This window comes from Pempheris klunzingeri, chromosome 22, assembly GCF_042242105.1.
Source record: "Pempheris klunzingeri isolate RE-2024b chromosome 22, fPemKlu1.hap1, whole genome shotgun sequence".
In the NCBI taxonomy this organism is placed as follows: domain Eukaryota; kingdom Metazoa; phylum Chordata; class Actinopteri; order Acropomatiformes; family Pempheridae; genus Pempheris; species Pempheris klunzingeri.
Window position 1 is genome coordinate 19,970,407 of NC_092033.1, and position 19,151 is coordinate 19,989,557.

Consider the following 19,151-nt stretch of genomic DNA (forward strand, 5'->3'; position numbering starts at 1 on the left):
TATATCAACCTCAAAGTGACGTGAAAAGTACTCTTCAGTGTTATCACTGCAAATGTTCCCTAGTGGAGCAGATCTGCCCAGAGTGTTTGATTTAGCATCCCTGTGAAACACAGTGTGTAGCTTTCTGTCTTTAAGTAGTGTAGTTGTATGATCCAGAGTATGTGTGTGTGTGGGGGGGGGGGGGGGGGGGGGGGGGGGGGGGGGGGGGGGGGCGGGGCGGGCTGTGCGATTTTACTCACACACCATGAATCAAAATACTGCAAATAAAGTAGACTGCCTTTTAATGGTGACCATATGTTTGTTGTTTAGCAGTGCACAATCTTCACATTTACACACATTTCAAGTGTCTGCTATCATAGGAAGGGTTAGCATTTAAAAAAACAAATTCTTTTAATTTTCTTCTTTATTATTACCCACCACAACTGAGTGACCTTTGCGTTTTATCCGGTGGTGCCGTTTAACATTCAGGAACATTTATTTTCGTTGAGCGTTTGTTTGCACATAAAGTGATACTTTTATTTTGAAAATGAGTTGGGGGAAATGTTTCCGCTTTGGAAGGCGGTATCAACAAGTGATTTGCAGCCGTCTAGTTCATTAATGGACCGTGAGGAGTGACTTTCCTGGTCTAAATCATGGAAACGACTGGCCGCTCCGCTCCAGTCGAAAACACAGGTCCGTGTTTCATCGTTGTGTCGCAGCTAACAGTGGACTAGCTAGCTAACGTTTGTTAGCCCAGCTAGCTAGCAGCGGTATTCTTAGTTAAAGTACCTCGTGTGAACACAGAGACAGATAAATAAGACGAAATTTACTGTAAGCGAGAATGTAAATGAAGAGATGAAAGTTGGGACCAGCCGTAAACTAGACTTCCTTAGCTACTGCTTGGCTAACGTTGGGTAAGCTAAATCACGTCAGTGGTGTTATTGTTTGGGAAGAGTTTGTTGGTCCATAACATTGCTGCTGTTTGTCCTCACGACAGTTTTGAACACGGGTAAACTGCAAGTCCGTCATGACAGCATTTAACATTAACTGGCGTTTCTTTTAGTAGCGTACGTGCACGCACGACAGTCTCCAGGTGTGGGTGTGTTTGGTACTAAAGTGATAAGAGGTGTCTGCCCTGTCCCTGGTGGTGCAGATGTGTTCCTGCCGCTGGCATCATTGAGACTGCTCATTCCTCCTGTGCGGCTGCTGTCTGCGGCCATGTGGCAGGTGGTCCAGCGGACAGAGGTCCCGGACTATCAAAGGCTCGATGAGTTTGTGACTCTGGTGACCGCAACAGTGCCAGACCTGCTCAGTCCAAAGCAGCGAGGCAAGCTGCTCCTTCGACTGAGAGCCAAAGTGAGTCCGTGGGATTCATGTGAGATCAAGTTACAAGAATATGTTGATGATGGTACAAGAATGTCACTCTGAAGGGACAGCTCTCTCTTCTCTCTACATCACTCTCTTCAGATTATTTTTGAGCTGTGCAGAAATGAGGAAACAGCCAACAGTTTGTGTATACAGCCTCACCTGGAACGAATCCGCCCACCGGGACACAAAGGAGTAAGTGTTCCCAGAAACTATCACAATATGTCAGTCCCTCTTTTGCATACACAGCATTTTGGTCTGTCCCTTCTAATTACTGGTCATATGGATTATGACTGGGACAGTTCAAATTATTTGCAGTGTGTCTGTGAAGATTCTCAGTCATCCAGGTCATAGTTATTCCTCGGGAGTTGAGCAAAAGTCAACTGGACTTGTTGAAGGTACTGGAAGATGTTTTGCCTCCCATCCAAGAGGCTTCTTCAGTTCTAACTGACTGGTAGGGAGGTCAGGCATATAAACACTGTCAAGTAGCTTCAACAAGTCCAGTTGACTTTTGCTCAACTCCTAAGGAATATTTGCAGTGTGGTTGTCTGAGGTCCTTCTCTGTAATCAGTGTATTACCCAGAGAAGATGGCCCCAGTCTGTAGAAGCAGGCAGGAGTCTCTACACGGCTGCTGTGGACGGGGAATGGAGATAGATATTTTAGGCCCAACTATAAAAAATCAACATCAGTTTAAGTGTATTTAGAATATTTTCACCACATTACACTGCCTCCGTCCACAGCAGCACATTGCTTAGCGTTTGTGCTGGGACTCTAGTCTGCTTGTGTGCGGGTGCGTGCGGAATGCCATCTACTGTAGGTAATACACTGACCATGGAGAAGGACGTCAGACAGTCACACTTCTTATCATCTGCACTGTCCCTTTCACATGTTAATGTTGTTTGGAGATGGTCCCAAACACAGTACTAGTGTCTTTCAGAGTGGAGATGCAGAGGTGGATGCAGAGGAGGCCATTTTTGTGGAGCTCATTCAAACGCTCCTGAAAGACCCAGCAGAGAGGGAGCATTTCTACCAGGTAAGGTAGCTTCTTCTTTTCTCTTCTCTTTTTTTTGTAACTACATCTCGTCACAGTTGGGTTTTTGAGCTACCGTCACCTTTGTGCTCCCCAGGAGGTTTTTCCAACAGAATATGGCCCCAGCTACGACACAGACATGCAACTACTTGTGTGGGAGTTTCTTTGTAAACTGGAGAAACTCCTGCCAGTACCAGACCTCAGTCAGGTAGGAGAGGGCATCACATTACAGTAGCTGCTACTCACATGGGGGACTAAGATGTGGACTGCGTAACTACAATGATTGAAATTGAAAGCTCAGCTTGTTTTCTTCCTCCCATTCTTTCTATTTCTGATTGGAGGTACAAGAAAAAGGTTATAATGTATACAGGTCCAATTCTTTTTTTAAGGATGAAAGAAGATTTTATTTTGTTCTATGTGTTGTGGTTAGCAAGTTTTTGTATATTTCATTTCAAGTGAAATAGTTTTATCATTAGAATCATTAACTGTATAGTTTATTTTGTTGAAATAAAATTGGCTATGTCATTACCACCCTACCGGGGCGGCTGTGGCTGAGTGGGTCGTCCATCAAGCAGAAGGTCGGCCCCTATGAGTCAGCATGTCGAAGTGTCCTTGGGCAAGATCCCCCACTTGCTCCTGAAGCAGTTTCAGTGTGTGAAAGAATAGTCTCCTCCAGGATTGCTCCTGTATGAATGATGTGTGAATGGGTGAATGAGGATGTGATGTAAAAGTGCTTTGAGTAGTCAAAATGACTAGAAAGGTCCTGTACAAATACAGACCATTTACCACTGAAGAGTAATCTTATCATATATGTTTATCTACATAAAATGCACTGATAGCTTGATAGCTAGTTTTAGAATTTATGCTGGAGGAACTGTTGTGTGTAAGTGTGAGAGAAACGGTAACGTTTCACCCTGAGCTGAACTGACTGATCACTTTGGACTAGAACCCCCTCATTGTTGCTGACAGATTTGCTTTTGTCTATAAACAGACCGTTTTATGGCTGTCCGCTGCCCCTTCTGTACTGAAGGACTGCTTGCAGGCCCTCTCCTGTCCTGAAGACCTAAGTTCTCTGTTGCAACATCACAAAAGTCTTGAGCACATTGGAGTGCAAGGTAAAGCTGATGTATCGGCCGTGTCTTAAATTACATGTACATTAAGTCCTGGATATAATCATGAGGATTCAGATAAAGTGTCTTTGAGAGCAGGTCCACAGTAAGCTAAGCCAAAGTCAAGACCACTTTCCTTTGTTTTGGACCTCTGTCCAGATCTGAAGCTTGAGCTTTTAGAAATGTAATCAGACTGACCGTCTATCCATCACATGTTGTCTCAGATACACAGTTATTGTTGCTGGTATGAAACACAACAGTGAAGACATTTAGTCATGTTTGTGTGGATGGAGTCCACAAACCACAGCCTCAGCCGGGTATCTGAACGGGACATCCAGGTCATCATTTTTCCATATCTGAGGGAAACCTAAATCAGCAACTTCTATGTTGTGTGTTTCACATAGGTACCACTGTAGAGATGTCCACCCAGGTGTTTGCGTGCTCCGAGTGTCCATTCTTCCACATGCAGGAGTCCTACCTGCTGCAGCACATTGAGCAGAGTCACCCTGAGCAGTACAGCAAACTCCAAAGGGCTGCAGATACCACTGAGGCCCCCAAGAAGAGGCTCCAGCGTGCTGAGTTCCCCAAGCCAATCCCCATCCATGACAGGCCCGACCCTCACATGTGCCAGGAGTGTGGTAAATCTTTCACACGGGCCTCAGATGTGACTCGTCACCTGCGGACGCACACGGGTGAGCGTCCGTACACCTGCGAGGAATGTAAGAAGGGCTTCAAGAACTCCTGGGATCTGACCAGACACCAGCGCATTCACACTGGAGAGCGACCCTTCCTCTGCTCGCAGTGTGGCAAACGCTTCACACAGATGGGGCTGCTCAAGTTGCATTTCGAACGAACCACCTGTGGCCAGGCTTGCGACCCTCCCCTCGACTTAACTACTGAGGTGATAGTAGCAGAAGAGACGTCAGAGAAAGAGAGTGGCCAGTACCAGTGCCAGAAATGTGATGAGAGCTTCAGTAGCATCCTGGAGCGGCTGAGGCACCGGCAGAGGCACATAGTGAGGCGTCAGTACAAATGCTCCCTATGTGACAAGGTATACAGCCGGGCGTCAGACCTCAAGCGACACCAGATGAAACACACCGGAGAGCGGCCGTTTGCCTGCGAGTGTGGGAAAAGCTTCACACACGTTTGGCTTCTGAATAAACACCGGCAGATTCACACCAGGGAGCGTCCTTACCCCTGCACAGAGTGCGGAAAAAGCTTCACGCAGCTCCAGATTCTTAACAGGCACCTGCTGACACACAGCGGCCAGCGACCTTTCCACTGCTCCCACTGCGAGAAGAGCTTCACCCAGCTGGCCAGCCTCACACGCCACGAAAGAATCCACACAGGTGAGAGACCGTACTTGTGCACCACCTGCCACAAGACCTTCCTCACGCACGGAGAGCTGCTGAGGCACCAGCGCAGCCACAGTAACTTCAGGCCGTTCGGCTGTCCTCAGTGCCCCAAGAGCTTCAAAACCAAGCGCGCTCAGAGCGAACACATCAACACACACACAGGGGAGCGCCCATTTGCATGCACCCGTTGTGGGAAGAGGTTTGCCAAGTCAACCTCGCTTGTCCGGCATAACCTGACCCACACAGGGGAGCGACCCCACCAGTGCTCCCAGTGCGGGAAAACCTTCCTCACCTCCGGCGAGCTCCTCCTGCACAGACGGATCCACACAGGAGAAAGGCCTTACCCCTGCTCCTACTGCGAAAGGAGGTTCAGGTGCTCTTCTGACCTCAACATGCACGTCCGAACACACACCGGGGAGAAGCCGCACAGCTGTGTGTTTTGTAAGAAGAGCTTCTCTACATCTACGAGGCTCAAGAGACACGTCCGCACACATGTGGCGAAAGGCATGAACGTGGAGTCATTTGGTCTCTAAGCTGTCACAAGATCGCCATGGATTCATCATGAGACTGATGATTGTCATTAAAACAGAAACTGGCTCTAATCAGTCAAGTAGTAGTTTTTTTTTATTATTGTGGCTCACCTGAAGAGAACCTTCTTTAGAAAAGTGGAAAAGTTTTGGCTGCTGACCCTTGGAAATGTTTTGTTATGACAAAATCAACCAAATGATAAAGTGACTATATGGAAAAATGCAAAGTTTAGAAACAAATGTCAAGATTACAAGTTTTTTCAAGCCAAGGGAAAAGGGCCAGTTTTAGTGTATTAAAGGAATACTCCACTACATCCAAATGTGCATACAGTGTGTTATTGTAACATTTAGAAGACAGCTAGTAGATAACATCTCAGGTCATAGTAAGAGCTTTTCAAAAGGTCAGTGATCAAAGAGGTGGTGGAGAATGTGGAGGACGGTGGTGAGACAGGAAAAGTGATCAAGTCGGGCAAAGTCAACAGAGAGCATTATGGGAGCACGGCACCAGAAAAGAGTCCAATCTGTTCACAGAGGAGGTAGAAGAGGTTGAAAATGGAAAATGGTATGAGAGTAAAGGAAAATAACATAACAAGGTGGGAGAACAGAATACAGATAGAGGACGGGGGGGGTCCCAGAGCCCTGTGAAGGCAGGAGAGGAGGACAAAGAGTTTAAAGATGGCACCAGCGACAGACGTGTGGCTTTGGAGGACGGCTGCTCACATTCCCACGTTGGGTTTTCTTACACTATGGCTTTACTGGGAGTCCAAACACAGACAAGTGACAGTGCAAGAGCAGCATCACCAGGTGGTCAGGTGATTCATACTTCCTCTGCTCTGTGTGAGTGACACTGTATTTAGTAACAGTGAGAGGAATGAGGTCCTAGAGCAGAATGTGTGCAGTCTACACAGAACTGACATGAAAGAGCCCATTCACTGGGGATGTAGCTCTACGTCCATGGTGGTACAATGTACTTCTGTAATACTTCTGAGCAATGGAAAAACGAAATAGTATGTTGCACAAACAGTGATGCACTAAGCAGTTTGAATGACAATATTTTCTGTGAAAATGATATTGTAGCAGTCAAACAGGTCATAACTATAAACAGTAAACAAGGCATGGAGCTTACCTGAAAAATTATGTTATTTTTCAATAAAACATGAAAAGTCTATCTTCTTATTCTGTCAATCACTTCCTCCGGGGTCCCTACAGCCAAAACAATTCTATTCACTAGCAGTTGCTGTTGCCATATCATAATGTTACTAGGCATTGTCTCTACTGGCTACAATTTCTAAAACCCATCCTGCCTCTTAGTAAAATATCTGGCTGTCAAAAAGAAACATCCCAGTCACCCACAAGGATCGCTCTCACCACGTGCTTATCACTCAGGTTAAGGCCAACTCTTGCCTTAATCATAAACTATTTTAAGACCCCCCCACCCCGCCCCCTGTTTCCCGCCGGACTGCTTATCTTGCAGGACTTCCTGTCTCACCCACATTCTCGCGTCGCTTCCGGGTGGCCACACAGGACTCATCCAGCGAGCTGACGTTATCCGAACGCTGTAAACAAAAGTTACTCAACGGTTTAGCTTCACCGACACATTGAACGAAAAGACATGCATATCAAAACAGGTACGTTTGTACAACTTTCAGACTTACGGGGCCGGAATTTCTCACTTTCAGAGGCTTTATTTTGTTGTATTGGTGACGGCATTAGCAACCGTGCTAGCTGTGCCGATAGCAGTCTGCTCGCCGCTTTGAATGGGGGTTACGAAACTTTGACTACGGGATAACATCGTAGCTAGCTCTTAATTTCACGATACGTTAAAAGAAAAAAAGCCACATTATCGACGACATGCGCTGTCGCTGAGACGTTTTTGAAGAGGGTTCACCACACTGCCGAACCGTAAATTAAACCGCCGAGTTGACTTCGCCGCACTATGGCGCTGCTAATTAAAGTTTGCTAACACCGGTCATAGCTCAGTCTCTGCTGCCTTGTTAGCAGCCAGCACCGCGTACACGAACCCAGTGTGTAGTTATGTCCGAAGATTAGCTAGTAGAGCAGCCAGGTTACCTGCTCTGTAAAGCTAAATAAATCACCAGGTTACTTATTAATGTGCAATACTTCTTATATTCCCCCTGTGTACACTGTCCCTATTTTGTTTTTGTATTTCATCTTGTTAAAATTGGATGTACTTTTCTGTGTATTGTGTATATCTCTGTCCACTAGTTATATTTCTGCTGTTCTTCTGCTTATTTGCTGCTGTAACACTGAGTTTGCCCACCGCTAATAAAGGAATATTTTCTCTAACTCTGAGGAGCTAATTAATCCAGGTTAACTACTTTCTTCAACACGACCTGCCTGCTGGGGGCAGAGGCTGAAGAGGCCGTGTTTGAGCTGGGCTCCCTGGTCTCGTAAACCACCTGAGCTCTTATGTGGCGCTGAGGAGGCGGGTGCGCTCCTTTTTTAACCACAGGGGTTTCACCTGAACCTGTAGCCCCGGCAGCGCCTGTTGGGAATCATGACCTCACAGAAGTCCCAGTGGCTTGTTTTAACAGTTTCTGAATACTGATTGTGTATATTTCTCAGTAATTACAGTATTTGTATAGCACTTAGAGCAGCTTTATTTAAAAAGTAAGTCAAGGAGCCTTGAATTGACCAATTGTTTGGGCATTGCAAAAGTCTTAAACACACTGGGCAATTCGGCATTTTCCTACTGTCAGAACCTGAGGCAGCAGGCCAACACACATGTGCTGTACAATGAGAGCAGGACAGTGATTGGTTGTTGTAACAGGCCCTGACATACCAGTGTTGGCCTGTCCCTAAGCGTCTGTCTCCATAGGTTTAGTGTCGTGTCCCACACCATTGGTACTAGCTGGACCCCTGTACGTGGCTTTTCAGCCAATTGAGTGTTAAATCGGCAGGGCAGCCCATCTGCGACAAATCACTCTGATTGGCACAAGATGATAAACAGAAGTGATGAAAATGGAAAGCAATTGTTAATTTCTGATATCCCTTTTTAAATGCCAAACACAGACTGCCGCCACCTGCTGATGTGGAGTCATTTCCTCCCACACAGAACAAGCTAGCTGCATGTTGGCGATAGTCTCTGCGGTGAGTTAAAGTGCGAGTTTTTGAAGCAGACACAGGTGACGGGGGCGAGACAGCAGTCAGCCTTGGTCACTGGGCGGCTGTGACTAGAGTAGAGACTAGAGTGGGTCGTCCCTCAATCAGTCGGGGGTTTGATCCCCAGCTCCTATGGGTCAACATGTCGAAGTGTCCTTGGGCAAGACACTGAACCCCAACTTGCTCCTGAAGCAGCTTCAGTGTGTGAAAGAATAGTCTCCTCCAGATTACATTCCTCCTGTGTGAATGGGTGAATGAGGATGTGATGAAAAGCGCTTTGAGTGGCTGAAATAACTAGAAAGGCGCTATACAAATACAGACCACTTACCATTTACTGTTGGTCCTTTGTCAGTCTGAGTCGTGGGCTCAAGTCCACCTGTACATGTTCTCCGGTTGTGATAGTTTGACGAGGTCCGATGGAGTCAAAGTGTTCCTGTAAATGTTGGTGTATTCAGACAGCAGGTATTTGAGTGCTGTCTGTTTTTCAGGTACATGGGAAGCCAGCAACACTGTGTGTGAGTCAGATCCTCTCTGTGACCCAGCAGTCCTCGTTTCAGCCACCAACTCTGAGCCCCACATTCGCAACCGCCGCCTGTCCCCCGGCTCAGGCAACTGTGGAGGTGGTGGGGGTGGAGGCTGTATCTCTGGAGGTGACCAACAGCCCCGGCAGCTTTCACCAGAAGGTGACCTGATCGGACCTGGACACACACACGCCTTCAGCTTCCGCAGGGACAAAGAACGCAAGGGCCAGCAGCACAAAGGGCGCACCCTCCGCAGGGAAAGTTACAAGGGAGCCAGCAGAGTGAGCGAGCGCCCGCAAAAGGTTAACCAAAAGGAGAGGTGGGTGGAGGACAGTCTGTCGCTGCTCAAGCCCCCACCTGCCTTCCCAGTGCAGGACAGCCCTGCCAAGCTGCAGCCTGCCGTCAGTTACGCCTCCAAGGTGAAGGCGGGAGCAACAAGTGGCGCGCTGGAGGAGGACCGTCCTGCGATCGGTGTCCTGCTACAGAACCAGTGGGGTCTCAGTTTCATCAGCGATGCGAGGCCAGTCCCAGAGGGCTCTGGCACTCACCCTGCCGCCAATGCCCTCCCCCCTCAGCCCACAGACGTCCATCAGTCAGCTGACCTACAACAGCTTGAGACGGTCTTCGCATTCCAGCCTCCCGAAGAGACGGTCACTCAAGTCCCTACCTCTGTCGCCCCCGCCACATGCCCAGGGTTGGATGAAAGCAATGGGAAGCTGCTGCTGAGTTGTCGCCATCTCGTGGAGGCTCTGAACTATCACAGTAGAGGTGAGAGTCAGGAGCTTTGCAGACTGTGACCTGACAGGTTTGAGTTTTAAAGTGGTTTAACAAAAGTGGTCTCCTTGTTCTCTCCTCAGAATGGAACGCTGTCTGTACCAAACAGAAAAAAGGTACGTAGCCTCAGTGAATACTGGCTCTTTTAAGTGCTGTAACTTTGGCTGGTTTATGTGACAGGGGCTTAGTGGTTCATCTGGCGTGTGCTCTGGGGTGTCTTTTCTTCACTCTGACATGCTTCTGTTCTCTTCGTGTTTTGCAGTTCCAAAAAAGGTTGTGTGGTACAAAGACGCCCAGGAGCACCCAGCCTAGCAGTGTGACAAAGCCAAAGCGCGCGCGCACACACAGCTACATACATACATATTAAAACATGTACCAACGGACACATTTGAGTCCTGTTCACACACTGCACTCAGGATGATGTCTTCACACAAAACCACACTGAGACACTTTGGACTAACTCCTTTGAGATCTTACAGCAATGGACTTTTTTAACGCCTTACAGAAAGCCTGCCTTAATGAATCAGACCTGTTTTCATCTCCTCATTACCATTTTTAGCTTGTCTGTGTATAGCTGGTCCTTTTTTTTTTTTTTAAACTATCTCTAAAGGAGCTGTAATTTAATTTCTCCCCTTTTGAAAGCTGCAGTTTTATCAAACTTTTGTTGTGTCCTCTGTAAAGCGAGCGGTCAATCAAGCACTTTGTTAAATCTGTTGTGACCAATCCCTGTGTGCGAGAACCCTCACCAGAGCGATTTGTTTCCCCTTTACAAACCGAAGACTGTCTGGTTCCTGCCCGAATTTAAGTGAACATATGTGGAGGACGCGTGTCTTCAGTTTACAGACAGGTGGAGGCACAGAACAGTCCACCAGTCACCTGTTAATGCTGTGTTCCTTTTGGTTTTTATTTGGTTCCTAATCAGCTGAATGTTACTCAAGAATCCAGAAGGGATCTCACCATGTTCAGTCTGTTTTTGTTTTTTGAAAAGAATTTATTGAACAAAAAATGTACACTGGAGAAAGGAGGAATGTAAGTGAACAGTATTGCTTAATAAAAATGAATAAACTTGACAAGTCCCATTTTAGTCCTTTTTTATTTGAGGTTCAGATTTCCTGCAGACTGACTAGATGACAGGAGATGTTTTTAGGGGAAAGCTGCATAAAATCAGCTTTAGCTGTACAAAAAAATGGGTTTCGTCAGTGAGGTGTCCATGTGTCCACATAGACCTTTGTTTTTGGTGAACAGTTTCCATGAGGAGCTGTGGTGTGCAGGAAGTGACGAGTAGCTGAGCCGATTCCACCACCTCTGCTGACCATGAGATACTGGGACACCAGAGAAAGTTAACTGCCAGATGTAAACACATGTCCCACTACTACAGCGCAGACAGACGCTGCCTTGTATTGCTGGGAAACCGCACCGACATCTTCAACAAAACATTTCTCCAGAGTGGAAGTTTCCTTCAGAGGCTATGAATGCTATACAGCTGTCCTGCTGAACAACATGGAGCACTAACATTTCTGTCCATCAGTCTCTCCACGTCACCTCCACTTCATCTGTCCTGTACCTACAACAGGACACACGCTCAGCTCAGCACAGACACACAAGGAATGACAGCAGCAGCTTCGGGTTTGTGCTACATTTAGGGAAAGTCTACCTTTGTGTGATCCATGAGTCCTCCAGCGCTGTCACCTGACCAGACCTGAACATCTCCCAGCCGGCCTGAGCAACCATTGCTCCATTGTCTATGCAGAACCTGTTGTTCACAGAGAACGCCGTCATGTGGACTGATTCAGACTGAGGATCCTCAGTCCCCAGACAGTCGTTTCTGCTCGCCAACATGCCAGGCTTTCATTTTGTCTATTTCTCACAAGTTAATGTTCCTCTAAAAGGAGCATACCAGAGTTTTTCCATGTTTAGCCCAATTACTATCAAAAATTGAGAATTTAGTGTCTCCTGTCAGTGTAAAAGCATCTGAAACCACTCACAGAACACTGACTGTAGAGCCAGATCCATTTCAGTAAGGATGCTCAGGCTGATGTGTCATTGTATCCCTAGGGTTACTGGGTGTGAATGTGAAACCATCTCCATTGAAATCTGAATGGAAATGAAAGTGTGTGTGTGGAAGGGCAGGTTTACCGCTCATCTGTGGCAAACAGCTGGGCTCCTCTCTCCTTACACATCACCCCCATCATCTCCTGCAGACGCAGGTTACCTGCAGAGGAAACCACAGCTCACTTTGTCTACCTGGTGAGCTAAGTGCAGGGTCAGTCATCCAGGGTGGCTCCAGGGCCTTTCATGAGTTAGTCAGTGTGGCTTTATTTGGGACCAGATCACCTCCTTTGCTAACAATAGGATTCACGCTTATGGTGCAGAACAAAGAAACCCATGGAGCTTTTCTTTGGTTTTCAGGAAGAACATTCTATGTTGTAACATCACAGCATATCTGCACAGGCTGTGATCAGACCCAGGAATGATAATATTTTTTGCTTCTCGTGGGGAAGCTCTATCACACTACAAATACTGTGTGTGTGTGTGTGTGTGTGTGTGTGTGTGTTTGTAATAAGCTCCTTTAAGTGAATCAACTACTTACATTGTCTCTTCAATGCATTTCACAACTGTGAGGTGAACTAGTGACCAACATCTCTGACTTTACATCAGTGCGTTTGTGAGAAGGAAAAGCTCACTGCTGTCACACTGCTGGACATCGAGTGGTGACTATGAAGGTTACTGTGACATTGGAGCTAGTGGAAACGTGGACATTTGGATGATGACAGACACCAGTCTTTGTGACACTCCCCACCCGATGTACTTACAGCCAACACCCCCGACGATAAGGACCTCCTGGGAGCCGCAGTGAGCCATGGCCCTCTCTGTGATCTCCACCAGCATGGAAAACACGGTCTCCTGCAGGGGGGGGGGGGGGGGGGGGCATGGTCAAACCACTCAGCAAGACTGTGCACTCATCTCACTAACTAGCATGGCAGAGCAGATCCACCACTCAGGGCAGACAGGTAGACTAGCTGATGGTGCTGGGTCAGGGGTCATGGTTACCTGCAGGGAGAAACACAGGTCCTCTGCTGCACTCTGACCACAGCTCAGCATCTTATTAGCAGCTTCCTGTGGAAGGAAATCAATGAGGAAGTAGTGCACTTCAGGCTGTAGTCCTCACAGTCACTTTCAGGATTTACATCTGGGCAAAGCCACCATTCAGAAACAACCACCCACCTCAATGTAGGACAAAATCCCAGAAAATGACACGTCCATTCCTTTCACTGTGTATGGCAGCTCCACATACTGAGTCCCTCTAACAGCGAGAAGCACAGTGAATCAGCATCAGAATATCAGCCCTGTAAGCACAACACATCCCCAGAATGCCACTGTCACTCACCTCTTGGCCATCTGCTCTATATTGTATCCTGGACTGGGGTCATTGGAAATCTGAGTGGGAAGCCAAGTATTAACAAGCATGTCACACACGGTTCAGGGCAGATGGTTGTTCCTAATGAGGACTGGGGGTGATGGCACACACCTTAAGGACTCTGGCAAACCGGTCCAAACAGTTGCCAACTGCGATGTCAATGGTCTCCCCAAATATTCTGTAGCGCCGCTCTGAGTACGCAATAACCTGCACAGTAGGGTATGGACACAAGTCTAATGACGTTACATACACGATAAACCTACAAGGCGTGTGTTCCAACTCTGGCAGCTCATCACCAGGAGAAGTGGAATGCAGGAAGGAGGCCTTGTACACAAACCGACCTGTGTGTTCCCTCCACTGACGTAAAGCACCGTGGGGTTAGTGGCTTTGGTGATGAGTCGGCCCATCTCGATGTGTCCAATACAGTGGTTGACACCGATGATTGGCTTCCCCCAAAGCTGTGCCACTGTACGAGCCACCAGAGCCACCGTCACCAGTGGGGCCCCCATTCCAGGACCTAAGAGAGAACAAGAAGAGAAAACGACAAAGACTTCAGGACAAAGGCTGCTGAAATCACTGATGCCACTGCTGAAGCCACCTAATGTGTAGCAAACAATCATGGAAGCTGGCAGCTGTGTTTAAAGGCCAGTGTGGCTGTAGATACCGTGTGTCTGTGGAGCAAAACACAGCATGTATATGTATATGTGTGTATCAGATCTCACTGATGGCCCAGGGTCCTCTGTTACCTTTGGTGTATGCCACACAGTCGATGTCTGCAGGGTACAGCCCCGCCTCCTCCAGCGCCTCCTTCAAGACAGTCAGGATGACGGCACGGTGATGCCTGGCAGTGTCGCTTGGCATGAAGCCTGATAGGTAACATGGCACGTTGCCCACACTATTAGACTGTGACATGAGCAGTGACATGAAGGTGTTATTAGTGCTTCAGCAGAACTTGCCTTGACCAGGAGGGGTGATGAAGGTCCGTCTGGGGTTGGAAAGCACTTCACCATCTCTGATGATTCCTACGCCGATCTTATTGGCACTACCCTCAAATCCAAGTACTACAGTCATGGCTGCTGAACGTTGATTATAGCAAACACAGAAACAATGTGTAGCCAACACTAATTCTGCCTTTTGGCATAGGAGCCAAGAAGCTGGTTGTTGCAGCAGTGCTCCAGTAGACCTCACTGCTCCCCGTAGACCTCTATGCACCCAAACTGACAATAACGGCACTATAATGTTCACCAACTGTACAATATATTTATTCAGAGCAACATCACTCTCTTTTAACATGCTTTGCAACATCCTTTTACCTCACTTCACAATGTGCAATACTTTTTTTTATATTTCTCCCTTCTTTTTACATTCCCCCATGCATATTGTTTCTATTTTATATACATCCTACATCCTTAACTGTACATACTTTCTTTACATCTCCTCCTGTCTGCTGTAACATTTCCCCGTCGTGGAACTAACAAAGGAATATCTTCTCTCATCTTATCTTATATACTGTATAGACAGTATACATAAGTATACAGTAAGATAAGATCAGATATATTCAGCTGAAGTATCCTGTGTAGCTGTTATGCTAGCAGGAACTGCATAGTGTCCTCACAGAGGTGGGTCATTTTAACGCCGCATTGAATATGAATATCGCGGCAAATATAATTACCTTTTCACTTTCCTTCAGTGCTTCACATTAATCCAAACCCGAACCAGTGCAACTGTTAATCTAATGTTTATGTTGATCTCCTCACCTGCTCTGCTCCACATGAAGCGTGGGGTCCTAAATACTGAAGGCCGTAGAGCTGGCCGGACCAAAAAGCTTATCCAAATACAGTTTAACTCAAAGCAGCACGTCGGGACACTGTATCCAATATAGCAGCTAGCGTTGTTCGTTTATGTCACTGAAAAGTGGGCGAATAAATGAGGAGTTTTCTGTATTTACACCAGGCATACGTTTAGGCAGTCACTGAGTACGGCCTGCATGTGGTCAGGGGTCTTCGCTGTGCTTTGTCTGCGAGCGTGTTGGGGGGAGTGACTGAGAAGCTACACTTGACTGATCGCTGCATCCTGTTGTGAAAGTGCAAGTAAGATTATTTGCATCTTCTTTCCCGAAACGTATTTAACATTTGCATTTATTGATCAATCAGGTCAGCTGCGCAGGAAGCTAATCAGCAGCTGGCTGCTTGTTCTCCATTCATCGATAGTGTAGGCCGCCTGCTGCGGCAGCAGCTCTGTGTGCTGCTCTTTGTCACTGTGGAGAAGCTAGCATTAGCACAGTTCTGCTCTACACCTGTTGTGTGAGGGGTGAAGCGGCTGAAAGCCTGTGCTGGTGCTGGCTTTATGTCTTGAACGTGTCAGCATCACGCATGGAGTCGGTTTGCGTGGCCCTGGCCCTCCACACCATCCACCTGGACCACAAGTGAAGCTCTGCGCACTTCCTCTTTGTTAGCGAGTTCATGTACGTGTGCTAACAAGCACCATTTTAAACCGACCGCAGATGTGTAACATGGAGGTATTTTGTCCGGGAGGATACGCAGAGGAGGACACTCGGGTGAAGGTGTAGAGGGTGGAAGAGGGCAGACAGACTCCATAGTTTAACACCGACTATGAGATGAAGATACTAAGATGCACTTCAGTAGCTGCACATGCAACTGGAGGAAATGACTAAACTGCCAACATTAGCCGTAAAAATAGACCGATATGTTGACTGTAATGTCTTATTTCAGAGTGCATTTGTGTCCCACCTCGACAAAAAACCGTCCCCCCTCTGAGCCCGGTTGTCTGAGGTTTCTTCCTGTTAAAGGGAAGTTTTTCCGTCATCGTCTCCTGGTTCTTGCTCAGAAGGGCATTTTGAATAGTTAATTTTGAATTCTTGAATTGTTTGGTCTCTCTTTAGGAGTTTGGTCTAGACCTGCTCTTTATGGAAAGCATCTGAGGTAACATTTGCTATTGAATTGGCACTATATTGATAAAGATTGATTGATGTGATAAATAACAAGACATTGCACTAAAGCCAAAGATATTTTAGGAAAGTTTGAAACATGGTCAGTACATAGTCGCTCCATCTGAGAGCACTGAAGTTTAGTTTTTAAGCACAAAATGTTCTGCTCAGTAATTCTGTCAGTCCCAGTTCTTTACATTTGAGGGATCCCTATCAAATATGTGTTTGAGTGAGGTGGATTTGTTGTGTAAATGAGAAATGCAACAAATCCTCACATCTGAGAAGTAGAACCAGCAAATGTGGACCTTCAACAGTTACTGTATAAATTTAAATAATTTTTCTATCGATTGAGTAACTGATTAATCGACAGTTAAAAACCTGCACATCCTTTGACAGCCACTGTAAAACTGGTGCATATTGTTGGACCATTTAAGTGGTGATGAACACATCACCTAAATTCTTCTTCTGGTTTTCCAGCGGTGTGTGTGCTGCTGTGTGTGCGTGTTGTGTGTCTGCGAGGTGTGTTTGCTGTCAGAGCCAGTTCAAGTATGAAGAGAGGCAAGAATGCAGAAGAGGCGGCAGCAGACGGAGAAGGTGACACCGGCTCTGGTACCACAGCACGCACTGATGCACATTCAGATCCAGAACAACAACTCAATCGATTTTCCTAAAAATATGTGACATCCTCATATGTTTCTGTCACGTCACAGCTTCTGCTAAGAAAACTAAGAAAACTAAGGAACCAGAGGCCCCGATATTGTACGAAGATCCTCCTGACAAAATGAGCAGCAAAGATGGACGCCACACCAATATGAAGATCACGTCCTGGAACGTGGACGGGCTGAGGGCCTGGGTGAAGAAGAAGGGATTAGATGTCAGTTTGCAGTGACCTTGAAGCAGCATAAATAACTGGCGGGTTTTCTTTTTGGACTAGTTATAACAGTTACATGTGTGTGTTCTTCTTCCCAGTGGGTGCGTGAGGAGGCTCCAGATGTTTTGTGCCTGCAGGAGACAAAGTGTTCAGAGAAAGACCTCCCTGTTGACATCACCTCAATGCCAGAGTACCCCCATAAGTACTGGGCCGTGTCAGAGGACAAGGGGGGTTACAGCGGTGTGGGCATGCTCTGCAAGACAGAACCCCTCAAAGTCACCTATGGCATTGGTTAGTGGTGTCTGCTGTCATTTGGATCCATTCACAGTTGACCACATACACACACAGGTGCCAACAGATGCCACCCATTAGTCTGTGAAGTGTTGAACTGCACTGGCAGCTCTCAACGTCAGAAAAGATAGTTTGCATTCTTGGCTGTGAAGTTATGAACCAAGTCTGTCAAACGCAGCTTCAAAATTGAAACGTTTTCTAATGTTGAAATGTTGGGAAAGAACACAAAAAGACACACTAACACATTTTTCATGGTTACAGGAGTAGTTGGACATTTTGGGAAATAAAATGGGGTTATGTGCCAAATTATTTATGGGGGGGGGGCAGGAGTAGGCTAGTTCTTTCCCCATTTCCATTCGTTATGCTCTGCTAATGAGTTGCTGGCTTTATCTTAATGTTTAGGTAACTGCTTTGAGCTACAGTCATGTCTCAGCCTTGCTGGCAGTCTTCATTTCCCTTGTGAACACAAATCTACACAACTTATGATTAAACTGTCAACCGTCCTACTATGACTAATGAAGGAATATGTTTATTAGTCGCACATTGGGGAAATTCAGTCTAACAGCAGCAAGTAAGCAAAGTAAAAGAACAGCAAAAATAGAACTAGAACAAAACAATGAATAATAAACTAGTGGACAGGGATATACTCATTGAATCCTGAATGTATGTATTGCATTTCATTGTTAAGTGACCCTCCCTTACCAATCTTCCAGGCAAAGAAGAACATGATAAGGAGGGCCGCGTCATCACTGCTGAGTTCCCCAACTTCTTCCTGGTCACCGCCTATGTGCCAAACTCCGGCAGAGGCCTTGTCCGCCTAGATTATCGCAAAACCTGGGATGTGGATTTCCGGTCGTACCTGAGCGAGCTGGACATGCAAAAGCCACTGGTGCTGTGTGGAGACCTCAATGTTGCTCACAAGGAGATTGACCTAAAGAACCCCAAGGGAAACAAGAAAAATGCAGGCTTCACACCTGAAGAGCGCGAAGGCTTCAGCCAGCTGCTAGAGGCCGGTTTCATTGACAGCTTCCGCGAGCTCTACCCTGAGCAGGCCAATGCCTACAGCTTCTGGACCTATATGATGAACGCCCGTGGAAAGAATGTGGGCTGGAGGCTTGATTACTTTGTGCTGTCATCCAGTCTGCTGCCAGGTCTTTGTGATAGCAAGATCCGGAACAAGGTGCTGGGAAGTGACCACTGCCCCATCACTCTGCACATAGCTGTGTAGGTTACTGCCTGTGCAGAGCCTTCGCTCATGTCTCAGTACCTCCACGCTGGCTTGGGTGAAACAATCATGAATGCCAGTGTGCTTTGTTAGACTGTCTACTAGGGCAAGGACGTCTGCTGTTGACATTTCTCCCTCTGTCAGTAGTTTCAGCTGTAGCTTAGTTGTTTAGTACTTTTACCTTTCTGTTTTCTCATGAACCTTTCATTAAACTCCACAGCACAATTCCTAATACCCATCTGTCCTCAAGTAATTGCAGCTTGTCAGTTAGTCCATTGATGTCCACCTAGTATGTCAAGATGCAACACTAATGATTTACAACAATGACTTGTGACTGGCTGGAGAGTCCTAGTGTGGCTCCCATCTGCAAAGCAGCTGACTTGAGACAAGCCTCCATGCTACAGAACTTAAAGTGTGATTTGTGTTACTGTTATTAATGAAAGTATGAACTGAAATTAAGCCACTGCTGTTAAAAGAAAATGTTACTCGTCTTAGCATAAAACATTTTGTGCCACGTTTCAAAACCTGTTAAACTTTCTGTTGTAGAAGTTGATAAAATAAATTGGATTCATGTACAAGCTTCTTCTGATTTACAGTCAAGATGAGACAAAAACA

At 46.6% G+C, this 19,151-nt stretch overlaps 4 protein-coding genes across 12 annotated transcripts; 3 read left to right on the plus strand and 1 right to left on the minus strand.

Moving 5' to 3' along the window:
* The first annotated feature begins 598 nt into the window (after positions 1–598).
* On the plus strand, positions 599–6,532 carry LOC139222099 (oocyte zinc finger protein XlCOF6-like). Of its 5 annotated transcripts, none has more exons than XM_070854069.1 (7): positions 599–672; positions 1,133–1,335; positions 1,447–1,539; positions 2,283–2,378; positions 2,473–2,583; positions 3,367–3,490; positions 3,889–6,532. In XM_070854069.1, exons 1-7 carry the CDS (start codon positions 633–635, stop codon positions 5,370–5,372), a joined length of 2,151 nt encoding a protein of 716 aa, XP_070710170.1. In that variant the 5' UTR covers positions 599–632; the 3' UTR covers positions 5,373–6,532. The 5 variants fall into 5 exon arrangements, with proteins under 5 accessions (XP_070710170.1, XP_070710171.1, XP_070710172.1 ...); XM_070854071.1 differs by lacking the exon at positions 599–672 and adding an exon at positions 884–893; XM_070854070.1 differs by lacking the exon at positions 1,447–1,539.
* A 71-nt stretch (positions 6,533–6,603) lies between these two features.
* LOC139221891 (FMR1-interacting protein NUFIP2) lies at positions 6,604–10,857 on the plus strand. Its single transcript, XM_070853839.1, has 4 exons — positions 6,604–6,994; positions 8,978–9,778; positions 9,868–9,900; positions 10,047–10,857. Exons 1-4 carry the CDS (start codon positions 6,979–6,981, stop codon positions 10,094–10,096), a joined length of 900 nt encoding a protein of 299 aa, XP_070709940.1. The 5' UTR covers positions 6,604–6,978; the 3' UTR covers positions 10,097–10,857.
* On the minus strand, positions 10,842–14,978 carry osgep (O-sialoglycoprotein endopeptidase). Of its 3 annotated transcripts, none has more exons than XM_070853836.1 (12): positions 14,960–14,978; positions 14,159–14,278; positions 13,949–14,068; positions 13,544–13,719; positions 13,314–13,409; positions 13,173–13,222; positions 13,010–13,088; positions 12,836–12,901; positions 12,598–12,688; positions 11,921–11,996; positions 11,439–11,537; positions 10,842–11,348 (listed from the first exon to the last, which is right to left on the minus strand). In XM_070853836.1, the coding sequence occupies exons 1-12, from the start codon at positions 14,973–14,975 to the stop codon at positions 11,309–11,311; spliced, it is 1,029 nt and encodes a 342-aa protein (XP_070709937.1). In that variant the 5' UTR covers positions 14,976–14,978; the 3' UTR covers positions 10,842–11,308. The 3 variants fall into 3 exon arrangements, with proteins under 3 accessions (XP_070709937.1, XP_070709939.1, XP_070709938.1); XM_070853838.1 differs by having other exon boundaries at positions 14,875–14,970; XM_070853837.1 differs by lacking the exon at positions 14,960–14,978 and adding an exon at positions 14,875–14,959 and having other exon boundaries at positions 14,159–14,275.
* Positions 14,979–15,222: 244 nt separating this feature from the next.
* On the plus strand, positions 15,223–19,118 carry apex1 (APEX nuclease (multifunctional DNA repair enzyme) 1). Of its 3 annotated transcripts, none has more exons than XM_070853521.1 (5): positions 15,223–15,292; positions 16,627–16,758; positions 16,860–17,023; positions 17,119–17,311; positions 18,025–19,118. In XM_070853521.1, the coding sequence occupies exons 2-5, from the start codon at positions 16,698–16,700 to the stop codon at positions 18,537–18,539; spliced, it is 933 nt and encodes a 310-aa protein (XP_070709622.1). In that variant the 5' UTR covers positions 15,223–15,292; positions 16,627–16,697; the 3' UTR covers positions 18,540–19,118. The 3 variants fall into 3 exon arrangements, with proteins under 3 accessions (XP_070709622.1, XP_070709624.1, XP_070709623.1); XM_070853523.1 differs by having other exon boundaries at positions 16,627–16,743; XM_070853522.1 differs by lacking the exon at positions 15,223–15,292 and adding an exon at positions 16,128–16,144.
* The last annotated feature ends 33 nt before the right edge of the window (positions 19,119–19,151 follow it).